The 25,403-nt window shown below is 43.2% G+C and overlaps 1 protein-coding gene across 1 annotated transcript in view; it reads left to right on the top strand.

The window, feature by feature from the left end:
- Positions 1 to 25,403, top strand: part of LOC126484843 (cadherin EGF LAG seven-pass G-type receptor 3-like) — a 99,462-nt gene that overhangs the window by 24,960 nt on the left and 49,099 nt on the right. Inside the window, exon 4 of the mRNA XM_050108439.1 lies at positions 7,577 to 7,687. Within this exon, the coding sequence (XP_049964396.1) occupies positions 7,577 to 7,687 (111 nt within the window). The remainder of the gene's footprint in view (positions 1 to 7,576; positions 7,688 to 25,403) is intronic.

Raw genomic sequence — 25,403 nt, 5'->3', positions numbered from 1 at the left:
CATTCGCGTTTTACCCATCCAACCTCTTTGATGTTTTGTTCAGTCCCAGAAACCCTCCCTCCATTCAGTCTCTTTACGTTGGATGTCTTTCTGCCATAGGAATAGTAGTTGGCCCAAAACTGAACCCTGTCAGACCCCATCTCTGACTGAATTATTCAGCACAACATTTTGGATTTTGTTGTTTAAGTATGATTCAGACCAACTGTCTGTAAAACCATCAGTTCCATAATCCAGTTCCATATTTAGTTCCAGAAAAACATCTCAAGTGAAGAGAACGAAAGCTGTGAGGTAGGTTGGCCTAGAATAAAACGTCAAAGAGACTGACGCACTAGCACAAAAACAACGAACGAACATTCCTGTCGTATCACCGAATATTGACGATTGCTCCTGGGACACCCTATAGGCACCTATAACCTACAGATATTCAATCACCATCGCCAGTATCTACGTGGTGGTACTGGTCACTAACGTGAAAGGATCGATTGACTGAGTTAAGTTTCCAATAAATGTTTTACATTTATTTAGTCAATATTTACAAAAAAGTAAAAAATCACTTTTCTGCATTGAGAATCAGAACAAGTACCTTTCACTTTAAGTGAACTGAGACAAGATTAACAGAAAGAATAACTGAAAAAGGAAAACGTCACATGCAAAATTAATCTACAGCTTAAGAGCTTAAAGAGATTAACAACTATCTACACACCATCTTTACCAAAGGCGTTTTGAAAATACAGCTTAATGGCAGCATAATGAAACCATGAAGAACTTCACCATTTTAAAAATGAAACATTTAAAAGCTTCCCTTTATGACGAACTTGACTGGTTTTGGTTTGGAACCTAGGTGATGTTGCTCAAAACCTGGCTACTATTTCCACCAGGTTCAATTACGATGTGGACAGGTAAACAATCAATGCTGACTAGATATATAATTTAGATTTTTTTTTTTTGGGTCATCAGTCTTCTGACTGGTTTGATACGGCCCGACACGAATTCCTCTCCTGTGCTAACCTCTTCATCTCAGAGTACCACTTTCAACCTACGTCCTCAATTATTTGCTTGACGTATTCCAATCTCTGTCTTCCTCTACAGATTTTGCCTACAGCTCCCTCTAGTACCATGGATTTCATTCCCTCATGTCTTAACAGATGTCCTATCGTCCTGTCCCTTCTCCTTGTCACTGCTTTCAACATTTTTCTTTCCTCTCCGATTCTGCGGAGAACCACCTCATTCCTTACCTTATCAGTCCACCTAATTTTCAACATTCGTCTGTAGCACCACATCTCAAATGCTTCGATTGTCTCCTGTTCCGGTTTTACCAGAGTCCATGTTTCACTACCATACAATGCTGTACTCCAGACGTACATTCCCAGAAATTTCTTCCTCAAATTAAGGCTGATATTTGATATTAATAGACTTCTCTTGGCCAGGAATGCCTTTTTTGCCATTTTGCTTTTGATGTGCTTCTTCCTTCGTCCGTCAGAGTTTATTTTAATGCCTAGGTAGAAGAATTCCTTAACTTCGTCTACTCCGTGATCATCAGTCCTTACGTTAACTTTCTCGCTGTTCTCATTTCTACTGCTTCTCATTACCTTCGTCTTTCTTCGATTTACTTTCAGTCCATACTGTGTACTCATTAGATTGTTCATTCTGTTCAGCAGATCATGTAATTATACTTCACTTTCACTCAGGATAGCAATGTCATCACCAAATCGTATCATTGATATCCTTTCACCTTGAATTTTAATTTCATTCCTGAACCTTTCTTTTATTTCCATCATTGCTTCCTCGATGTACAGATTGAACAGTAGGGGCGAAAGGCTACACCCATGTCTTACACTCTTTTTAATATGAGCACTTCGCTCTTGGTCATCCACTCTTATTATTTCCTCTTGGCTGTTGTACATATTGTGTATGACCCGTCTCTGCCTATAGCTTACCCCTACTTTTTTCGGAATTTCGAACATCTTGCACCATTTTACACTGTCGAGCGCTTTTTCCAAGTTGACAAATCCTTTGAACGTGTCTTGATTTTTCTTTAGCCTTTATTAACCGCAACGTCAGAATCGCCTCTCTGGTGCCTTTACTTTTCCTAAAGCCAAACTGACCGTCAGCTAGCGCATCCTCAATTTTCTTTTCCATTATTCTGTATATTATTCTTGTACTCAACTTGGATGCATGAGCTGTTAAGCTGTTACTGCGATAATTCTCGCACATTCAGCTCTTCCCGTGTTCGGAATTGTGTGGATGATGCTTTTTCGAAAGTCAGATAGCTTGTCTCCAGACTCATATATTCTACACGCCAACGTGAATAGGCGTTTTGTTGCCGTTTCCCCCAATGATTTTAGAAATTCTGATGAAATGTTATCTATCCCTTCTGCCTTATTTGACATTAAGTCCTCGAAAGCTCTTTTATATTCTGATTCTAATACTGGATCGCCTATCTCTTCTAAATCGACTCCTGTTTCTTCTTCTATCACATCAGAGAAATCTTCCCCCTCATAGAGGCTTTCAGTGCATTCTTTCTACCTATCCGTTCTCTCCACTGGATTTAACAGAGGAATTCCCGTTGCACTCTTAATTCCGTAACTCCGCATGTACTGTAGCTTAGGTGGCTTTCGTAGACCCATTTGTGGTTGTAAACAGTTATCTTTTACACCCTGTATATATCGTTATTTTAAATTAAATAAATTGTATTGTGAACGAGGGACTAAAATGAAAAGCGAATGTGTCTACGAGTTTTGATAGTCCCTACAGACTGAATTTTCCCCCCCACAAAGTATATTGTTCTCTTTTAGAGAATGTGAAGTTGAGAAGACGGCAAAAAGGGGTAAACGGTTATTTGATGCCCTCATTCTCTCCAGTTTTCGCATATCATGAAAAACATAATTGCAACATAGCAGACGGATGCATAATTTTATCGGAGTTCGATTGCCGACCAATAACAGAGAAAGACACCGTACGTATTAACACAAATTAACTAAAATTAGTAAAAGTATCACACATCTCGAAACCCATAGAGAAGTAAGTAAACGAGGTGATGATATAAAGATCCGTCGCCTTGCGCGTCAGTACTGAGAATTTCACACGATTTTGCCATATGTAGTATTTTGCCAAAGTAAACCAAGTCAGTTTTCCACTGCATATTGGGTGGGAATGTGTGCATAGGGGAAACTGGCTTTCACTTGTGCTTGGTACAGAGGGCCTCCTCCGTGTCCGAATGGACAGGACAGTCTCCCTTCGGCAGGAAGCGGTGCGGATGATGGTGTTTACGCCCTCGCGGTGGAGTGTGTCTCGCGGCTTTTTACTTCTACAACGATATTCGCGTGTTTACGATCATCAATAGAATGGCAACCTCCTAGAGTGAAACCACATTTAAATTCACCTTCTTTAACGAATATACGCGAGCGAGAGCGCTCCTCGCCGAACATTTCCTATGTGGCTAAATGAAGATCCCCTTCGGGAGGACATGATTGGAGTACACCTGTCCAGTTTTAGTTGCTTGGTTTAGACCCTACTGACAAAGTGACAGGATCTTAGCATGGACGAAACAAGGCTTCAAATTCCAGCATTCGTTGGACATATCGTCCCAGCAGTTGTTGAACTGGGGTTATGTACAGTTTGTATCTTCGAACCTCCGTTCGAAAGGCTGGCGGAAGACGTGATATCAGCACTGCGCCCTTGTGGAACAGTCCACGGGCATCTAGCAGAGAAATGCACACACTTCACTACATACTCAGTTTTGAACGGCATCTGACAAGTCTGCTGTGAGCTACAGAAACATGACCTGTACTACTTCTTTAGTGGCCGTTTCTGGGCCATGTCATATACGATAGACAGCCGAAGACCAGTCCTGGATGTGGTAAAGAATGCCTCAAACGCAGAATTATACTTCTGGCTTCAGACGGCTGCACAGCAACTTCCACACGATCTTTCACGACCTGCAGTGATCGGACGAGATGAGGCCGACAGTCTAAAGCAGCAACTGGGCCCTCACGCGGAGATCCCACTATGGGATGAAGGTGATATGGATCTCGATGCCATGATTGTGCCTACAGTCACGGCCGGCCTCTGTGGCCGTGAAGCTCTAGGCGCATCAGTCCGGAACCGCGATGTTGCTACGGTCGCAGGTTCGAATCCTGCCTCGGGCATGGATGTGTGTGATATCCTTAGGTTAGTTAGGTTTAAGTAGTTCTAAGTCTAGGGGACTGATGACCTCAGATGGTAAGTCCCATAGTGCTGAGAGCCATTTCAACCTACAATCGCCTTCGTTCCTGAACGTTGCGACTCCACCCCTCCGTCAACTCGGAACCAAATTCCCGTAAACAGAGGTCACTAAAACGATGCAAGAAAAGGAGGATGACAAGGCTGCTTAGTCGGAGTCATGCTTCTAGGATGAATCCGTTCCGCGACCACCAAGTGATTTCCAGGAAGAGGTATCACGCGTAGTTGGCTGTACCCAACCCCATCATGGCCAGGACAATTTATCCAGTGGCACTGGAACACAGCATCTCCCTGAAGACCCCGGTTCGTGGACTGACGACGTAGTTACTAAGCCCCCACCAGACGAAGAAATGCCACAGGCTGCACCGGTGATACCGGCATGATCAGGAGACATACATTGCTTAAGACCGACGATATTCGTTCTTCCCAATATGAGCATGTACGGCAACGTGCTGCCGGTGCAATCGTACAGAATTGCCACCATCTGTTTAAACTTCAGTTGCTACATGACAGGTTACGAGCAGCGGACGCTGACACTACCCTGTTCCGAGAACAAGGACGGAGACTTGGCCAGATTTTTATGGGTATATGGCATCTCATCCCAGCCGCAAACAGAGATGTAGAGCAGTGATTATCATGCGCGATGGCACAGCAGTAGAAGACGTTACTTACCTACCGTCAGCGCGGGTGCAAGCACTAACAGTACACAAAATCAAACCATCTGACAGAGACCGACGACCGATGAGAGCGCTCACAGTTTTATTCTGAAACAATCACGCCGCTCGTTCTGGCACAATATCAACACATCATTGTCGGCCGAAATTTCAACCAGACCAGTATCCAAATTTTAGCAATTGTACTGAGCTCCGTTACTTAGTACATCGACTAAATCTCATAGACACCTGGGAAGCCGTGCACGGCGATCGCCCGGGATATACATGCATCATGGGCCACTCAGCCAGTCGATCGGATTGCATCTACGTGATTTTCTCACTCGCTTCGGGTGTCCTGAATGCGGACCACAGAATTTTTGTGTGCATGACCACTCTCCGACGTCAAAATAATACTCGGTGCCGACTGGAAGGCGTAGTTGTTCGAGCGCGATGAGAAGACAGCATCAACGGAGAAACGTTCTCAATGCGCCATGTCATCGCAGATCTCAACGCCGTCTGCAAGCACTGATTCGTTCTCTAGATTTACCTGACAGCCGACGGCTGGTATCATAGACGGACATCGCAGTAGCCTTCGAAGTTGACTATGGTCATTTCTACAATGAGAAAGACAGTATCGTTGCGGCACTTAGATACATACCACATAGGGTCCATCGTAGCCTTGATGGCCATCATGGAAGACATCACTGATTGGATCGCTAAGTGTGCTCTCAACTGATATCAGGACTACAAGGACTGCTGTTAGAACTTTATAGGGCTTTCAAAGACTTGATACTATCGCTATTGAAAGAAATGTACCAGGAGCTACTGCCCCTACGACGCCACCTTCACGGGACTTTCTTTAAGGTCTAATTATTCGTATACCCATACCCTCTGGAAGTATGCGACCTGACAGCCGATCACTTTACTCAACTCAGAGTTTTAGAGTTTCAAACGCCTCCTCACGATGCATCTGAGACGAGTCCTGCTACCCGTGCAGACGTCCTTGGGTGGAGACACTATACTGCAATCAACGCTGTATGATTACAGGGTCGCCATCACCAATGCAGCACTTTGTCGACTGCAGAGTCCATGACGACCATCGACTTCGCTCAGGCTTTCGACTGCGTGAATCACACCTTCCTCCGAAGGATTCCCCAATTGCTTTCGTCCTCACACTCGTGTGCCTAATTCATGACGTTTCGTCGAGGGTGATGGTCAATGGGCTATTGAACAAATATCGGGCGCACGGTCAGTCCGAGAGGGCTGTCCCCTTTCGGGGATATTGCACGAGAACCATTTCTCTGTGGCCTGCAAAGTCGATTGTCAGCGATCACCCTGTGGGGACGTATATTCAAATACCGCTGTTATGCGGCCGATGTTATCTTCATCGTAATAATTATTAGAACCTCTCACCATTCAGGGTTTGTCCCGCGTATATGTTACATCCATACAAAATATAAACTGCATTTTATAAATAATAAAAATTAGCTGATCGTGTAACTACTGCATTTTTAAGTCACCAAAGCAACTTTTGATGCATGTACAGGTTACGCGCACGAACATAAAAAATCCGTACAAGTACTGTTGTTATTTTGCACTCAATAGAATATTCTTCATAATGCTAAAAAGAAAGTGTTTCCTGTAGTTATTAATAAGTGTGAAACTTGTTTACGAATAACAGAATCATGTTTTATGTAGGCTCTATGAAATATTGAAGCGATGATTGATATGTTTTTGTTCTGCGTTTTTTTTAAATTTTAACTCTTTTTGAAGAAATTTCGTTTTCAAGTGCTAGATGATAAATCTTTATTATCTTTTATTTTTACCACAACATCCTTTTGTTTCATGTTACGAATTAGCAATTTTGAAATTAAAGTTGAATTTAATATAGAAAATTGCTACAAATGCGGTATTGCTTATTTTTAAGTAACAGACAGGAGGATAACTACGCAGAATAACAATGTTCCGTAGGTTATGCGGCCCTTTGTATATCCTCAGTCATTTTCGAAACGGTTGACCGCTTCGAATTTCTAGGAGAAATTAAGACACTGATCGCATGCTCATAAAATGCGATCGAAATGAGATAACCCCAAACAGGTACACAACACACGTAACGTACAGGTAACGCTTTTACGATATTAACTGATCAGTGCTTTTAAAAAAATTACCATAGGATATGCTATGATAGTCTATGGTAGCCCACGGTAGTTTTATAACTCTCGACAGGTCGCTTTAGAGCAGGTTGATGGGGGGACTCGTCGTGTATGTACTGGTTGGTTCAGTTGGTCTGTGGTAGACTTTGTGTCCCATTTTGCCGTTGACAGTTCTGTAGACCTCAACGTCCACGAATTTATTTCCTCTTTTACGTTCTTGTGCTAATATAGACGAATGTTCTCAAACGGACTGGTCGCTGAAGTATCACAGCGAACAGAGTGGATGGAACTAAGGGGAGCGTGATGTACTTTGTTCTAAAGCCTTCTTGAAGATAATATTGAGCATTCCTTTCGGAAATCCAATTTATTTTTCATCATTTCACGATTATTTCATAAGTTCCAGTGAGGCAATCACCACACGACATTTCATTTCAATATGCAGTTTCTTGCAGATTTTCTTGGATGTACGACTTTTAAGTGTCTTTTTCCTTTAACTACCATCTTATGTGGGCCGAATGCTGAGCAAGGTTGTGTGTGTGGCTGTTGCAGGGCTGCTACCTGTTCAACCCGCACAGCTACGAGACGCGCCGTTTCTGCTGGATGTCTGTGGAGCGAGGCATGATGTTCTCCTACCTGGTGCCCGTCGCCTCGCTCATCTTTGTAAGCTGCACACACACACACACACACACACACACACACACACACACACACACACACACACGCACACGCGCCCACCCATCCACCCACCCACACACACACACACACACACACAAGAGCGCACATTCATTGACTCACTCCTCTGTGTACACACGTCAGACAAGCTTAACATATCTGATGCATTATCTTGTGTTATATTCACCAAATTTTCTTCGTGTCAAATATAACAAGATCGACAGGAAAAAATATCCCTTACTACTGAAAGTAGTCGCTCTTATTGGATGGCTTGCTTCCCGTTCCGGCTCGTCGGAGGACCGAACGGGATTAGGCAATAGCTAAACGAAAATACACTGACGGAAAAAAATCGCAAAAAAATGTAATGCATTGTAATGGAATTTCGGAAATACGTGTCTATATAACACATTTAAGTGATTAACATGGCAACAACAGAGATTGATGTAAGTTCGAGACAAGACACTACAAATGTGAAATCCTGGTACAGTAATAACCAATGTAACTACCAGAATATTGAATGCAAACGTGCAAAAATGCACGTATTGTGTTGTACAGGTGTGGGATAGAGTTCCATGCTTGTTGCACTTGGTCGGTCAACAAAGGGATGGTTAACGCTGTTTATGCTTGACGCTGGAGTTGTCATCCAATGATGTCCGACACGTACTCGATTGGAGACGGCTCTGATAGTGCAGGCCAAGGCAACATGTCGACACTCTTTAGAGCATGTTGGATTACAACAGCGTTATGTGGACGAGCGTTATCCTGTTGGAAAACCCTCCCCGGAATGCTGTTCATGAGTGTGTAACCTCCCCCTCACTTATCAACCTTAATGACAGTGAAAAATTAAACCGTGTGCACCTAATGGAAATTTGGGAAAAGCAATCGTCACCGAAGTTAATTTGTCGGTAAAGAGGGAGGAAAGGGTTACATCTAAATGAAAGGAAAAATGCAAATGAAATTGGTCGAAATTAATTTTGAGAAAAAGACAAAATTAATAAAAAAGGAAATGTGCGGTCGTTACGTTAACAATTAATTGGCGTTAATTAGATATTTGAGATTTGGGGAAAATTACGGTCGTCAGTCCTATGGACAGCTACTATAATAACTGAAAATGAAAGATTAATGCACATATAATTAGCACTAAAAGCGTGGCAACTGAAGGTTGACACGTGTTGCGTGAATACTGAATGTTTGTCAGAAGTAATAAATTTCACTACACTCTGACTTAATTTAGCAAAAGAATTAATAAAACCGGAAAACTGAAAGTTAATTTAGTGACTGAAATTAATAGTGAACTTTGTTTCTGAAACACTACGAAATTCAATAAAATAAGGTTAGTCTTGGGCTACCTCAACAATCATTTCAAAAGCTACTTGAATCTATGCAATTTAGAAATAAGGGATTTAACTTTGAACTTGAATTAAATAATTCTGAACAATTAACAATAGTAAAATTTAATACGTACCAAGCTGAGCTGCAGTCACAGGTAAGCTAAAAAATTGTAACAAAACCCCCACTCTTAATTTCTGCTTGTATAATCTAAATATTGTAGCCAGCTATGAATACTTTAACTGAACTTTGAAATTAAAGCAGTGAAATGGAATGATATTACTTTAATGCTGGCGTATGAATTTCAATGACACTCGGGTTTATTCCAGAAAAGGAAGGGACCCTGCTTGGTAATGCAATTGGGACAATGAGCAACATAGGTTCATGCCAAGTTGCTGTATTTTTGTGATGCAACAGTTTGAAAAGCTGAGGTCTGCCATACAGTTCTAAAACTTTACGTGCTTTTAGTCTTCCTTGTTGGTTGATTGAAGGTTTGCAGTCGTCGATCGAAGAGGTGGCGACAGTCACTCATTGTCGGCCGTCGCTGTTGCAGAAGCTGGAAGTTGGCGCGCCTTCTTCTCGACACGGTCACCAGGCGAAACGGGCTCTTGATGTACGCCAGCTATTGCTGCCCGTCCGCGATACCGTGTCAGAAACTATCATAGCAAGTCGAGCGCAATTACATGCTGCCAAACCCCAAAAGCGCGGCAACTCGCGGGAGCGTCACACGACACACCTGCTCCACCACCCTACTCCAGCCAGACTCCCCGCGGCAGAGTTAACACTACCAAAGATCCTAAACACTTTGGTTCTCCACACGACCTATCGATGTAATCATTCGATAGCATAGTTTTCCCTATGCCAGACCCGGCGTAAAAATACAAATAATATTTACAAAACAAACCAATTATACTTCGACATAAATGCATACTACGATATATACAGGGTGTTTCAAAAATGACCGGTATATTTGAAACGGCAATAAAAACTAAATGAGCAGCGATAGAAATACACCGTTTGTTGCAATATGCTTGGGACAACAGTACATTTTCAGGCGGACAAACTTTCGAAATTACAGTAGTTACAATTTTGAACAACAGATGGCGCTGCAAGTGATGTGAAAGATATAGAAGACAACGCAGTCTGTGGGTGCGCCATTCTGTACGTCGTCTTTCTGCTGTAAGCGTGTGCTGTTCACTACGTGCAAGTGTGCTGTAGACAACATGGTTTATCCTTAGAACAGAGGATTTTTCTGGAGTTGGAATTCCACCGCCTAGAACACAGTGTTGTTGCAACAAGACGAAGTTTTCAGCGGTGGTTTAATGTAACCAAAGGACCGAAAAGCGATACAATAAAGCATCTGTTTGAAAAATTTCAATGGACTGGGAAAGTGACGGATGAACGTGCTGGAAAGGTAGGGTAACCGCGTACGGCAACCACAGAGGGCAACGCGCAGCTAGTGCAGCAGGTGATCCAACAGCGACCTCAGGTTTCCGTTCGCCGTGTTGCAGCTGCGGTCCAAATGACGCCAACGTCCACGTATCGTCTCATGCGCCAGAGTTTACACCTCTATCCATACAAAATTCAAACGCGGCAACCCCTCAGCGCCGCTACCATTGCTGCACGAGAGACATTCGCTAACGATATAGTGCACAGGATTGATGACGGCGATATGCATGTGGGCAGCATTTGGTTTACTGACGAAGCTTATTTTTACATGGACGGCTTCGTCAATAAACAGAACTGGCGCATATGGGGAACCGAAAAGCCCCATGTTGCAGTTCCATCGTCCCTGCATCCTCAAAAAGTACTGGTCTGGGCCGCCAATTCTTCCAAAGGAATCATTGGCCCATTTTTCAGATCCGAAACGATTACTGCATCACGCTATCTGGACATTCTTCGTGAATTTGTGGCGGTAGAAACTACCTTAGACGACACTGCGAATACCTCGTGGTTTATGCAAGATGGTGCCCGGCCACATCGCACGTCCGACGTCTTTAATTTCCTGAATGAATATTTCGATGATCGTGTGATTGCTTTGGGCTATCCGAAACATACAGGAGGCGGCGTGAATTGGTCTCCCTATTCGCCAGACATGAACCCCTTTGACTTCTTTCTGTGGGGACACTTGAAAGACGAGGTGTACCGCCAGAATCCAGAAACAATTGAACAGCTGAAGCAGTACATCTCATCTGCATGTGAAGCCATTCCGCCAGACACGTTGTCAAAGGTTTCGGGTAATTTCATTCAGAGACTACGCCATATTATTGCTACGCATGGTGGATATGTGGAAAATATCGTACTATAGAGTTTCCCAGACCGCAGCGCCATCTGTTGTTGAAAATTGTAACTACTGTAATTTCGAAAGTTTGTCTGCCTGAAAATGTACTGTTGTCCCAAGCATATTGCAACAAACGGTGTATTTCTATCGCTGCTCGTTTAGTTTTTATTGCCGTTTCAAATATACCGGTCATTTTTGAAACACCCTATATATATATATATATATATATATATATATATATATATATATATATATATATATATATATATATACACAATAGCAAAACTATCACACTATATAAAGACACAGAAATGTCCTATCTTCAGGTAACAAACTAAGGATAAAATTTTATAGTACAATAGATGGAAATAGGAGGATATGCATTTCCGGCATTACATGCGACAGCACGGGGTAGTATCACAAGACTGACGTACAAACGTGCAGTCAGGATGCGTGGGTTAGCCACGTGAGTGCTTCTGCTGTCGTACAAAGTCGGACCCAAGACCATAACTAAAGTGTGTGTAGCACGTAGACATGTTCGTTGCAGGCCCTCAACTGGCCTACTTCTAATCAACACACTGCCGTCATTGGCACCGAGGTAGAACCAACGTTCATCAGAGAATGCAACGAACCTCCAATCTGCCCTCCAATGAGCTCTCGGTTCACACCACTGGAATTCCAAATGACCATTGTTTGGGCTCACTAGAATGCACACTACAGAGCGTCTGGTTCTGAGCTGTCCTTGAAGTAACCGGTTTGTAACAGTTCGTTGTGTCACTTTAGTGCCAGCTGCTGCTCAAATTACTTAACTTTGGTAGGAAGCTGGTGGGTAGCAATATTTTGACATTCACTTGTGCTTACCTCTGGTGTAATCCCGAGTCCAGTGAATCATAACTACGATTAGTTTCAGAATGTCCAGTTTGGCTCATTTCGGCAGTGCTTTTAGACACGGTTCTGATGCTGTCTTGAGGTACTGCTCATAGTGTGATGATGCTGACATGAGGGAAGCCGTGTGTCCGGTTAAATCCGCGCCTGGTGGACTGATGCCATCTTGCGAACTATTTGGGTAACGTCCGCAAGAAGAATAAAATGGTCCTTGCTGTGTGGCGCCCTCTGAAGACGCTAGCTCCAAGTCAATTTTTTCTGATCTTCAGGTGGCTCGGAACTCTGCTGAGAATGACTTTTGTCTCGTATCTAAGGAGGACGCAGCCACTAAATGACGAATGCTCTTCAGAAGCAACATATACCTGAAAGTGTGAGTGGCAAATTCAGAAAAAAATGTTTGCCTGGGTGCCTGCAAGGGAAACCAAATTGATTTAGAAAGTAGAAGTGGTTAATTAATGACAGAATGCCTATACGTAACATAATGCTCACGAATAGGAGGAAAAAATAGGGTGGCTTTTGAATGCTGTTTTTTCGACATGCTGCTGAAGTACGGCGGTTAAAAACTTGAGTAACGTTCTGAGATGAAGAACATACTCCGCTGGTCATTAAAACTGCAAAACAATGAATGATTACGAATAACGAGATTTTACTGTGAATGTACATAGTTGTAGGAACGAAACATGATTCAATGTGATATGGCCGCAAACGACCCGCTGCCCTCTTACAAACATAATAAAATAGACTGACGATTGTAATTACTACACTTTCTGCGCTTTTAAGAATAAAAACTGTTTGATACGTTCATTGAATTATGTTAGCGAAATGAATTCTGGCACACTTGGACAGTAACAGTACTTATACACTGAAGTAGTTTTGCCTCTTTCGTAAACGGTGTAATCTGTTCACCTTCTCCGAATATTGCGTCGTTACGATCACGGACAGAAAATGAATGTGCCAATTATTTCGATGTGTTGGTCTATCGTCTCGATACAATAATTGAAACCACATTTCTTTACGACTGGCCACTAGCAAATCTTTCAACGAATCTTCTAAGTATTCTACCTGTGTTTCTTACAAGAAAATTACGTATTGCTAACTACTTAGTCGGAGGGAAATGATGTCTGTCCAACAAACCAGCATTTTTGATTTCGTCCCTTTCACTGATACTGAAGGTCTAGAAGAACAAGGGAAATTGACAGCGTGATGGTTTACATCATCCTATATACGGGTTTTTCGATGCTGGAAACAACATTCCTCCTGAAAGGTGCTTCATCGGGAAGTGTCTTCACTATTGCAGCTGTAAAACATCCCGCCAATCTGTTACTGTGTGCCGCCTAGATGTAATAATCTGCAGTGGCCTCAGCAGCGTGCTGGAACTCTCTTCAACTTGGAGCACGGCAGTTTCTCTTTTGGTTGTGAACTTCCCTGTTCTCCCTGGCCATTGTTTATCTTTGGCAGAACTGTATGAGATGGTACAGAACAAGGCTGAAAACACTGCCGATACAGGCATTGAGCATCTCACCCATTACATTAGGTATCGCTGCAAATTAATTGACTAAAGGTACACTAAAAGCAGGACTGAACGACCTAATTAGAGACAGAATAGTACTCTGAGGGGAAAAAAATCATGAGCTACATCCTAATATCTTGTCGGACCTCCTTTGCCCGTCGTGGTGGAGCAACTCGAGGTGGTTTGGAGTCAACAAAGCGTTGGAAGTCTCTTGCAGAAATATTGGGCCATGCTGTCTCTATTGCAAAAATGTTACCGGTGCGAGATTTTGTGCACCAACTGAACTCTGTATTATATTCCATAAATATTCGCTGGGATCCATGCCGGCCATCTGGGTCGCTAAATCATTCTCTCGAATTGTCCAGAATGTTCTCCAAACCTACTGCGAACAACTGTGGCCCGATGACATGGTGCATCGTCATCCATAGAAATGTCCTATTTGTTTGGGAGCATGATATCCATGAAGGGTTGCTGGTGGTCTCAAAAGTAGCTGAAAATCCAGAGGACCCAGTCCATTCCACATCATTATTGAGCCACCACTAGCTTGCACAGTGCATTGTTGACAACTTTGGTCCATGGCTTCGTTGAGTCTGTGCCACGCCCGAACCCTACTATCAGCTCTTACGAGTGAAATCTGGACTCATCTGACATGGCCGAGGAATTACAGTCTTCTAGGATCCAATCCATATGGCTACGAGACCAGGAGAAGCGCTGGGGCGATGTCGTGCCGTTAGCAAAGGCACTCACGTCGGTAGTGTGCTAGCATGGCCCATTAACGCCAGATTTCCCCATACTGTTCTAACGGATACATCTACATCTACATCCATACACCGCAAGCCACCTGACGGCGTGTGGCGGAGGGTAGTTTGAGTACCTCTATCGGTTCTCCCTTCTATTCCAGTCTCGTAGTGCTCGTGGAAAGAAAGATTGTCGGTATGCCTCTGTGTGGGCTCTAATCTCTCTGATTTTATCCTCATGGTCTCTTCGCGAGACATACGTAGGAGGGAGCAATATACTGCTTGACTCCTCGGTGAAGGTATGTTCTCGAAACTTCAACAAAAGCCCGTACCGAGCTACTGAGCGTCTCTCTTGCAGAGTCTTCCACTGGAGTTTATCTATCATCTCTGTAACGCTTTCACGATTACTAAATGATTCAGTAACGAGGGGCGCTGCTCTCCGTTGGACCTTCTCTACCTTCTCTATCAACCCTATCTGGTACGGTTCCCACACCAGTGAGCAGTATTCAAGCAGTGAGCGAACAAGTGTACTGTAACCTACTTCCTTTGTTTTCGGATTGCATTTCCTTTGGATTCTTCCAATGAATCTCAGTCTGGCATCGGCTTTACCGACGATTTATATTGTATGGTCATTCCATTTTAAATCACTCCTAATACCTACTCCCAGATAATTTATAGAATTAACTGCTATATTGTAGCTAAATGATAAAGGATCTTTCTTTCTTTGTATTCGCAGCACATTACACTTATCTACATTGAGATTCAATTGCCATTCCCTGAACCATGCGTCAATTCGTTGCAATTCCTCCTGCATTTCAGTACAGTTTTCCATTGTCTCAAGCTCTCGATGTACTACAGCATCATCCGCAAAAAGCCAAAGTGAACTTCCGATGTTATCCACAAGGTCATTTATGCATATTGTGAATAGCAACGGTCCTACGACACTCCCCTGCGGCACACCTGAAATCACTCTTACTTCGGAAGACTTCACTTCATTGAGAATGACATGCTGCGTTCTGTTATCTAGGAACTCTTCAATCCAATCACACAATTGGTCTGATAGTCCATATGCTCTTACTTTGTTCATTAAACGACTGTGGGGAACTGTATCAAACGCCTTGCGGAAGTCAAGAAACACGGCATCTACCTGGGAACCCGTGTCTATGGCCCTCTGAGTCTCGTGGACGAATAGCGCGAGCTTGGTTTCACTCGATAGTCTTTTTCGAAACCCATGCTGATTCCTACAGAGTAGTTTTCTAGTCTCCAGAAAATCATTATACTCGAACATAGTTCGTGTCCCAAAATTCTACAACTGATCGACGTTAGAGATATAGGTTTACAGTTCTGCACATCTGTTCGACGTCCCTTCTTGAAAACGGGGATGAACTGTGGCCTTTTCCAATCCTTTGGACTCTGTGTAAAATCAAACTGGTATCCCATGAAGTCCAGCGGCCTTCCCTCTTTTGAGAGATTTTAATTGTTTTTCTATCCCTCTGTCGTATGTCCCACATTTATTTCTACGGCGACTTCACGCAGTGTTGCTTGTCTGTTAGCATTGACAACTCCACGCAAACGCCTCTATTCTCGGACGTTAACTGAAAGCTTTCGGATACTGCGTTGTCCTGGGTGATTCCCGAAATTTGGTATTTTCGTCACACTCTTGACATTGTGGATCTTGTAATACTGAATTCCATAACGATTTCCGAAATAGAATGTCCAACTTCCACTCCGCGTTCAAAGTACGTTAATTCCCGTCGCCTTGGCATAATCACGTCGGAAACCGTTGCATGTGAATCGCCCCTGCCAGTGCACTGACCCTCTATTCTCTGTGTACCCGGTACCACCGCCATCTGTAAATGTGCATACCGCTACCCCACGACTTTTGTCACCTCAGTATAAGTGATGATTGAATCGGGTACGCAATTTGTAACAACAAGGGACATTATCTGATAAAGGAAGAAAGTTATGGTTCAACATCTCGTCGACGACGAGAAAATTGCAGAGGAAAAATAGCTTGGATTCGGGCAGCGTGGCTAAATAAATTGATCTTATTCATTTCGAAGCATCTCTCACGGCATTTGACCTGAAACACATAGTAAAACCCGGAAACTTAAATGTGGACGGCCGGGCGAGAATTTCAACCATCTTGGTTCCCCAGTGCGCCACCGCGCTCGTTCACTCGATGTGGGTAGTCTTCTACAGAAGAGCGTGAAAAATCTCAAATATCGAGAGTGTATAATCCACTGACTCGTAACCAAGGTTGTTTCGAGTATGCCACAGGAGATTCGCTGGGAAGCCCTCACACTTCCTCCACGCAACCCCGATCTCTGCCCATGCGATTTCGATAGTTTTGGAACCCTGGAGAAAGACATTCGCGACGGCTGATTGCTCCGGACGAAAATGTGCATGCCTGGATAACATCATGGTTCCAAAGGCAACCGGAGACATTTTTTCACGAAGGCACTGACCATCTTGTTTCACAGTGGGATGAATGTATTAAGAGTTATGGTGATTGTTTTTATATAATAAACTCCAGAATGAGATTTTTCACTCTGCAGCGGAGTGTGTGCTGATATGAAACTTGCCGCCCGGAGTGGCTGAGCGGTTCTAGGCACTACAGTCTGGGACCGCGCGACCGCTACGGTCGCAGGTTCGAATCCTGCCTCGGGCTTGGATGTGTGTGATGTCCTTAGGTTAGTTAGGTTTAGGTAGTTCTAAGTTCTAGGGGACTGATGACCTCAGCAGTTAAGTCCCATAGTGCTCAGAGCCATTTGAACCTGGCAGATTAAAACTGTGTGCCGGACCGAGACTCGAACTCGGGACCTTTGCCTTTCGCGGGCAAGTGCTCTAGCAACTGAGCTATCCAAGCACGACTCACGCCCCGTCCTCACAGCATTACTTATGCCAATACCTCGCCTCCTACCTTCCAAAATTTTACAGAAGATCTCCTGCGAACCTGCAGAACTAGCACTCCCGAAAGAAAGGATATTGCGGAGACATGGCTTAGCCACAGCCTGGGGAATGTTTCCAGAATGAGATTTTTCACTCTGCAGCGGAGATGCGCTGAAATGAAACTTCCTTTCAGATTAAAACTGTGTGCTGGGCCGAGACTCGAACTCGGGACCTTTACCTTTCGCGGGCAAGTGCTCTACCAACTGAGCTACCTAAGCACGACTCACGCCCCGTCCTCACAGCTTTACTTCTGCCAGTACTTCGTCTCCTACCTTCCAAACTTTACAGAAGCTCTCCTGCGAACCTGCAGAACTAGCACTCCCGAAAGAAAGGATATTGCGGAGACTTGCACTTGCCCGCGAAAGGCAAAGATCCCGAGTTCGAGTCTCGGTCCGGCACACATTTTTAATCTGCCAGGAAGTTTCATAAAACAAACTGTTTGCTTACTTTTTTCCATCTGTCTCGTTTTTATTTGACTGCCCGTTACAGTTTTGGCGACTTCGTGTATTTTTGCTGTCTAAAGGTCAATTCACTCTGGACGTCGTGCAACGGAACGTCAACGTCAAGGAATCTCGAAAAGAATGTTTTGAAGTTGGTTGTTGGAGGGGGGAGGGGAGAGGTGGCAGTGGTGTCACCTGCTTACATTGGAAATTAACTTATTCCTTCATTTATTGTCTGTTTTGTTGTGAAGATTGTGAAGATTTCATAAGGGTTTGAATATTTTTCCGATGAGTTATTTCCCAACAAATGAGGCAAAAGATATGAAAGCGAAAAGTGATTTAAGCTTTATAGTACCAGCACAAAGATAAGCTTGACCTGTACATAAGTAAGAACATGAACAGATGTAACAATCTTCATTAAATTTTTGACGATGAAAAAGTATTTTTTTGATGGTACATGTGTCGAGGGAGAAAACAAGGCACCAAGTAAAAGAACGATACGTATGCTCTTCTAAATATTTTTTGTCCTGCAAATGTTGATATTTTTTTAGCTATCCACATGGGAAATTTACCATACGACCATCGTCAATAACCTTCGTTGTGAATTCTTCTTTTGCCATTAATGAAGAAATTCTACTATCATTATTAGTTACTTAATTGTAATACTATGTTACGATATTTTGTACCACAAGATGTCAACACATTATCAACGTTCAGTGCTAGAATAGGCTAACCGACGTTTTGTTGACATTATGTCTGCTACGAACATACTCCCTGTCTGGCCTCATAATACCCCATCAAAGTATGTTTAATTTCAAAATAAATGTAAGTACCATAACAGTTTTGCATGCTAGTAACAAAATGAAGCCACAAGCTGCGTTATTGTCGCGCATAACACAGTGACCCGTATATACCATAAGGTTCCTTTAATTTACGTCTATGGTCACGAACTTTTTGTTAACAGATTACCGGTTTCGGTCTACAATGACCATCATCAGATCTGCAGCAAAAAATGGGAAAAAAACAATTACACCTGCAGATTGTCTACAGCTTGAAAACAATGTATAGACCATAATGAAAAGCACTACTGACAAATTCATGCATTTGTGCGCTTTTATTTGACGATGCCACTATGGGTGCAGTACGTTAGGATTCTGTTTTTATAAAACAGGTATGCCTCTTCATAATTAAAAGCGCACAAATGAATATATTTATCAGTAGTGCTTTTCATTATGGTCTATGTACTGTTTTTAAGCTGTAGACAATCTGCGAGTGTATTTATTTTTTTCCCATTTTTGCTGCAGGTCTGATGATGGTCATTGTAGACCGAAACCGGTAATCTGTTAACAAAAAGTTTGTGACCATAGACGTAAATTAAAGGAATCTTATTGAAAATAAATCCACTTCACACAAAAATATAGTGATTATACCACTGTTATGCTCTTGATTATAAGAAGCCTGAAAATCATGTAAATAAGTTGAATCAAGTTAAAACTAAAAAGAATTGTATTTATATCAATTAACTTTGAATTTAGTTTTTCTGGAGTATAAAGTTTATGTGAAGTATAAGGTTGGAATATGTGGTTTATGTTAAGATATTTCAACGTCTTTGATAATTGAATTGTTGACTTCAGTGCAGTTGTCTTGTGTGTTAATAACCGCTTCAGCTGTTTTTGGTCCCACCCGCTCTGTCGTGTGTCTTGTTACGTACTCGTGGTTTCGCCGTCCTTCAGTCACTTCCGACAGCTGCTCAGTACATTAGCACGCGAACAGCCGGCCAGATTTGTCCTGTCAGGGATGCTCTTTCACAGGGGCTGCGCCATAACAATCCGCCCTTTATCGTTTAGGACAGTTGTTTTCCCCATTTGCGATCTTCGCTAGAATGATTCCCCATTCATCTCTACTTCGCTTATATTCTTTTCTTGTTTATATTAGGGACTGAAGAATCATGAAGTCGACATCGCGCATGAGATCTTCTATATTTTGATTTATTACTAGTTTCGGCTAACAATCTAGCCATCTTCAGATCATAAAACGTTCTCGATTATTGCCATTACGGCTTCACACATCGTTAAACTGTTTCTTAAAAAAATGTTCAATTGTTTGTGAAATCTTAACAGCTAAGGTCATCAGTCCCTAAGCTTACACATGACTTAACCTAAATTATCCTAAGGACAAACACACACACCCATGACCGAGGGAGGACTCGAACCTCCACCGGGACCAGCTGCACAGTCCATTACTGCAGCGCCCGAGACCACTCGGCTAATCCCGCGCGGCAAACTGTTTCTTAAAAAGACGACATGCATAGATGAGATAATTAAAAACAGCTTTTCATGGTTTGTGGCCAGTGTGATTGAACGGCGCAATTACAACTTAACAATTGACACAATCAGTATTTGCATCATTTCGTAGTAGAAATAAAGATAAATGTTTTATAATCTGAAGATGGCCAGATTGTTACCCAACATCGAAGTAAAGAAGACTTCATGTACGATCTTGACTTAATGAGTTTTCAACCCCTAACATACTTCAAAAGAATTAAAACGGATCATGTACTTCTCGGTTAAAAATGTCGAGAAACTTGCTTATGTACTTTACTTACCGTATAATGTGCTCGCAACGCCGAAGAGGAGCATTAAGTCTCATTTTCGGCACTGGTCATAATTTTTTGGTTCATTGTACGAAACGTTGCAGTGTAATATATAAATCATTGCATAAAGAACGAGTTTCGTTGAAATATACGAGATGAAAAATAAGTCAGTATTATTTTGGTCCAAGTTTAGTAATTTGTACTATAATAATAATAATCTTTCGTAAAAACCGAGAATAATATGTGCCACTGCACTCTGCAATTAGAGTTCTATAACCTCCATGAAAATAATTTGTCAACCATTATGACTTTACCATATTCTAGATATCTACTTTGAATAGGCAATGCATGATTCCCAGTTCCATTATAGCCTCTTTTTGAAGGGTCCCTTCCGTAACATTACACTTCCCTCTGTTTCATCTCACTTCATTTCGTTCTGTTACGTTATGTTTCATTCTGTTTCATTTCGTTACGTTACATTTCCTTCCATTTCGTTCCATTACGTTTTCTACCGTCCCGTTCCGTTACGCTTCAAGTTATGTTACTTTTCCTTCCATTTCGTTACGGTACGTTATATGTTAAGTTCGTTTCCTTCCGTTCTGTTCCGTTATGTTACGTCTCCTTCCATTCCGTTTTATTACGTTACGTAATGTTTCCTTCCGGTTCATTTCATTACGCCATGTTAAGCGTACGTTACATTAAGTTTCCTTCCATTTCGTTCCATTATGTTGTAACGTCGCGATAGGTGCCGTTCCATGATTAAAATTTGTGCTCCAATATATGTTCGTACTATCTGATACACAAAACCAACATAAATTGATATTTTACATAATTAATCAACTGTGGAGTAATCTTAGACCCAACTACCGCATGCCTGTGGAATGATTATGGGTCGACGTATTTTCTTTTGATTCCAATGTGCACGTACTGTGTCCTTCGTTCACTTTTTCACCCCTCCTTAAAGTGTATGGTCATGTATGAATGTTTTAAATGTGGTAGCAGACTAACCAGAGAAGTGGTGGGTTTCTGAATCTTCTACCAACTTAAATACTGCCAGTGAACGGCAAAGAGCAAGAACAGGAGGGTTTGGCTAAAGATGTGTAACATTTAAAAAGTTTTCCTAGCCGAGGTTGGTCATGGGCTTCCCTCACCACCTCGCGCTGCTATGAGAGGGCTACGCGCGGCCGTTGGTAGCGGAGAGCGTTTGCGACCGGACGTTCCCTCAGAACGGTTGTGTCGCATACGGTACAAAGGTACTGTATTTGAATTTACTTATTTGTTCAACTCAACAATTCTGTTTTGATAGATTATTTGGGGACCGGTTATGATTTTTAGTGGAATTAATCGGATACAGAGTAATCTGAGACTGTGATTTCCGTTAGGTGCGACCACGCGATGAATAAATTCAAATATAAATCTCCGTAAAACTTAGTAAGAAATGTTACAGCTTGCCTTTTATTATTGATGAACATTTTTAAATTATCTTGTGTCGAAGTCGGAATGTTTTATTCAAAATTTATACCGTTTTGTGAGACGAGTCCTTTTCTGTCAAAGCGTTTCACGCTAGCAATACGCCACCAAAAAATCCTGCTCGTTTCCAGCCATGAAGTTTAAAGATCTTCTCACCAAAAAGCTGTCGATATTTGCCGGCCCGTATTGATTATTTAGTGCATGTGAATGTCTGTCGTTAAAATAGAAGAATGGCCACGTGCTCTCCAAAACTTTCCCTTCCCCACAGGACTATGCAAACAGAAATCAACACGGCTTGTAATACTCAGGTGAGATATTGTGAAATATAATTTCGAAAGGTATCTGATCCCCAGTAAATAATATCATGAATGTTTGTCAAACTGTTAAATGCAAAAGGATAAATCAAAAATAAAAATAAACTACTGGCCATTAAAATTTCTACACCACGAAGATGACGTGCTACAGACGCGAAATTTAACCGACAGGAAGAAGATGCTGTGATATGCAAATGATTAGCTTTTCAGAGTACTCACACAAGGTTGGTGCCGGTGGCGACACCTACAACGTGCTGACATGAGGAAATTTTCCAATTAGTTTCTCACACACAAACAGCAGTTGTCCGTCTTTCCTGGTGAAACGTTGTTGTGATGCCTCGTGTAAGGAGGAGAAATGCGTACCATCACGTTTCCGACTTTGATAAAGGTCGGATTGTAGCCCATCACGATTGCGGTTTATCGTATCGCGACATTGTTGCTGGCGTTGGTCAACATCTAATGACTGTCAGCAGAATATGGATCGGTGGATTCAGGAGGGTCATAAGGAACGCCGTGCTGGATCCTAATGGCCTCGTATCACTAGCAGTCGAGATGTCAGGCATCTTATTCCCATGGCTGTAACGGATCGTGCAGCCACGTCTCGATCCCTGAGTCAACAGATGGGGATGTTTGCAAGACAACAACCATCTGCACAAACAGTTCGAAGACGTTTGCAGCAGCATGGACTATCAGCTCGGAGTGCATGGCTGCGCTTACCCTTGACGCCTCATCACAGTCAGGAGCGCCTGCGATGGTGTACTCAACGACGAACCTGGGTGCACGAATGGCAAAACGTTCTTTTTTCGGATGAATCCAGGTTCTGTTTACAGCATCATGATGGTCGCATCCGTGTTTGGCGACATTACGGTGAACGCACATTGGAAGCGTGTATTCGTCATCGCCATACTGGCGTATCACCCGGCGTGATGGTATGGGGTGCTATTGGTTACACGTCTCGGTGACCTCTTGTTCGCATTGACGTCACTTTGAACAGTGGACGTTACATTTCAGATGTGTTACGACCCGTGACTCTACCCTTCATTCGATCCCTGCGAAACCCTACATTTCAGTAGGATAATGCACGATCGCATATTGCAGGTCCAGTACGGTCCTTTCTGGATATAGAAAATGTTCGACTGCTGCTCTGGTCAGCACATTCTCCAGATCTCTCACCAACTGAAAACGTCTGGCCAATGGTGGCCGAGCAACTGGCTCTTCACAATACGCCAGTCAGTACTCATGATGAACTGTGGTACCGTGTTGAAGCTGCATGGGCAGCTGTACCTGTACACACCGTCCAAGCTGTGTTTAACTCAGTGCCTAGGCGTATCAAGGCCGTTAATACGGCCAGAGCTGGTTGTTCTGGGTACTGATTTCTCAGGATCTATGCACCCAAATTGCGTGAAAATGTATTCACATGTGACTTCTAGTATAATGTATTTGTCCAATGAATACCCGTTTATCATCTACATTTCTTCTTGGTGTAGCAATTTTGATGGCCAGTAGTGTAACTTGTAATTTGAAAGCAACTTTCGTATATCGCTACCTTATTTCTACCCATGTCTGAAAAGAGAGTCACGTTAATAGCATTTATGATTAGGCTATCCCAGTGTTAAGTTCTTGGCACAAGAATAGCTGAGGCCAGCACTTAGTTTTCTCTGACAAACCCCAAATTCTTATTGCGTTATCCGTTGCGACCTTATAAAAATATCCGTAGGTGCAAAAGATCACCCGGGAGTAAAGTTCAATTGATGATAGATTGTTCTCCAAATTTAGGGGGCCAAAACCTTAGTCTATTAACGGGCATGAGAGTGAGAGAAGGTTACATCTGTGATAATAATCTTTCAAGATATTTTGTCACTGCAGGGCATATAAAAAGAATGAAAGAAATTCCTGCTATCAAAAGTAAGCGTCTCCTTTCTTAGCCTGCCATTATAAATTGAATAATAATCAGTACATATAGAACCGAAAGGCATATTTAATGTAATGCAAAAAAACGAGTAGTGTCCAAAAAGATTTCGGGCTTGCAGCCGGTTGTCTTAAACTTCATTGCACGATATTTCGGCTGGGCAACTGCCAGCCATCTTCAGGTGAACCAAACGAGGACTGACGAAGACGTTTTTTTTTTCTTTTCTTTATTGTTATTTTAAACCTGTACAACAGGCAGGCTGTCAGCAGCATCCTACTACGCTCTTCAGCCAGAGGATACACAATGAGAAGAATCACTGAGAAGACACGTAAGATACAGAATGGTGGGCAATAAAACAGGAGACACATAAAGACAAACACGGAGCCGTTCACACTCGACGATAATCCACACTGCAAACTGTTGATACGACGCACAAACACTGAAGAAGACGATGGCACTGGTGAACGATGGAGTGTGACGGTGAAACACTGAACACTAAACATGACGGCACACACGAAACACTGATGGCGGTGATCTCCGCCACTTAGCGTGTGCGAGTCCGGGGACCTGCCAAGAGGGGAAAAGGGGTGAAGTGGGGGAGAGGGGAGAAAAAGGATGCCAATGGCTGAGGAGACGGGGGCAGGAGGAGAGGGACAGGGGAGGGGAGGCCCAGGGGAGGAGGGGAGAGAAAGGGAGGAGGTAGGGAAATGGGGGAGAAGGGAGGGAGGGTGCCCAGAGGAGCAAGCACAGGAGGAGGGCGGGAGGATCAAAGTTGGTAGGAGGGGTAGATGGAGGGGAAGAGGGCATCATCAGGGAGGGGGAGCTGGTGGAAGCCACCTTGGGAGAGGGTAAGGAGGGTGGAGAGATGGAGACCGGGTGGGACGAGTGAATACAGGCGCGGCAGTGGGCGGGGTGGGAGAGGATCGGGGAGACGAGTGGGTGAGGAGGATCGAGTTTGCGGAAGGTGTACAGGATCCGTATCCTTTCAAGGAAAAGGAGGAGGTTGGGGAAGGGGAGGAGATCGTACAGGATCCGCGTGGGGGATGGGAGACGGATGCGATAGGCGAGGCGGAGAGCATGATGTTCAAGGATTTGGAGGGATTTATAAAAGGTAGGGGGGATGGAGATCCAAGCTGGATGGGCATAACAAAGGATAGGGCGGATGAGGGATTTATAGGTGTGGAGGAGAGTGGAGGGGTCCAGGCCCCACGTACGGCTGGAGAGGAGCTTGAGGAGACCGAGACGGGAGCGTGCCTTGGCTTGGGTTGTCCGGAGGTGGGGAGT

This window comes from Schistocerca serialis, chromosome 6 (genome assembly GCF_023864345.2).
Source record: "Schistocerca serialis cubense isolate TAMUIC-IGC-003099 chromosome 6, iqSchSeri2.2, whole genome shotgun sequence".
NCBI lineage: Eukaryota > Metazoa > Arthropoda > Insecta > Orthoptera > Acrididae > Schistocerca > Schistocerca serialis.
This window is presented reverse-complemented; position numbering and strand designations above follow the sequence as displayed.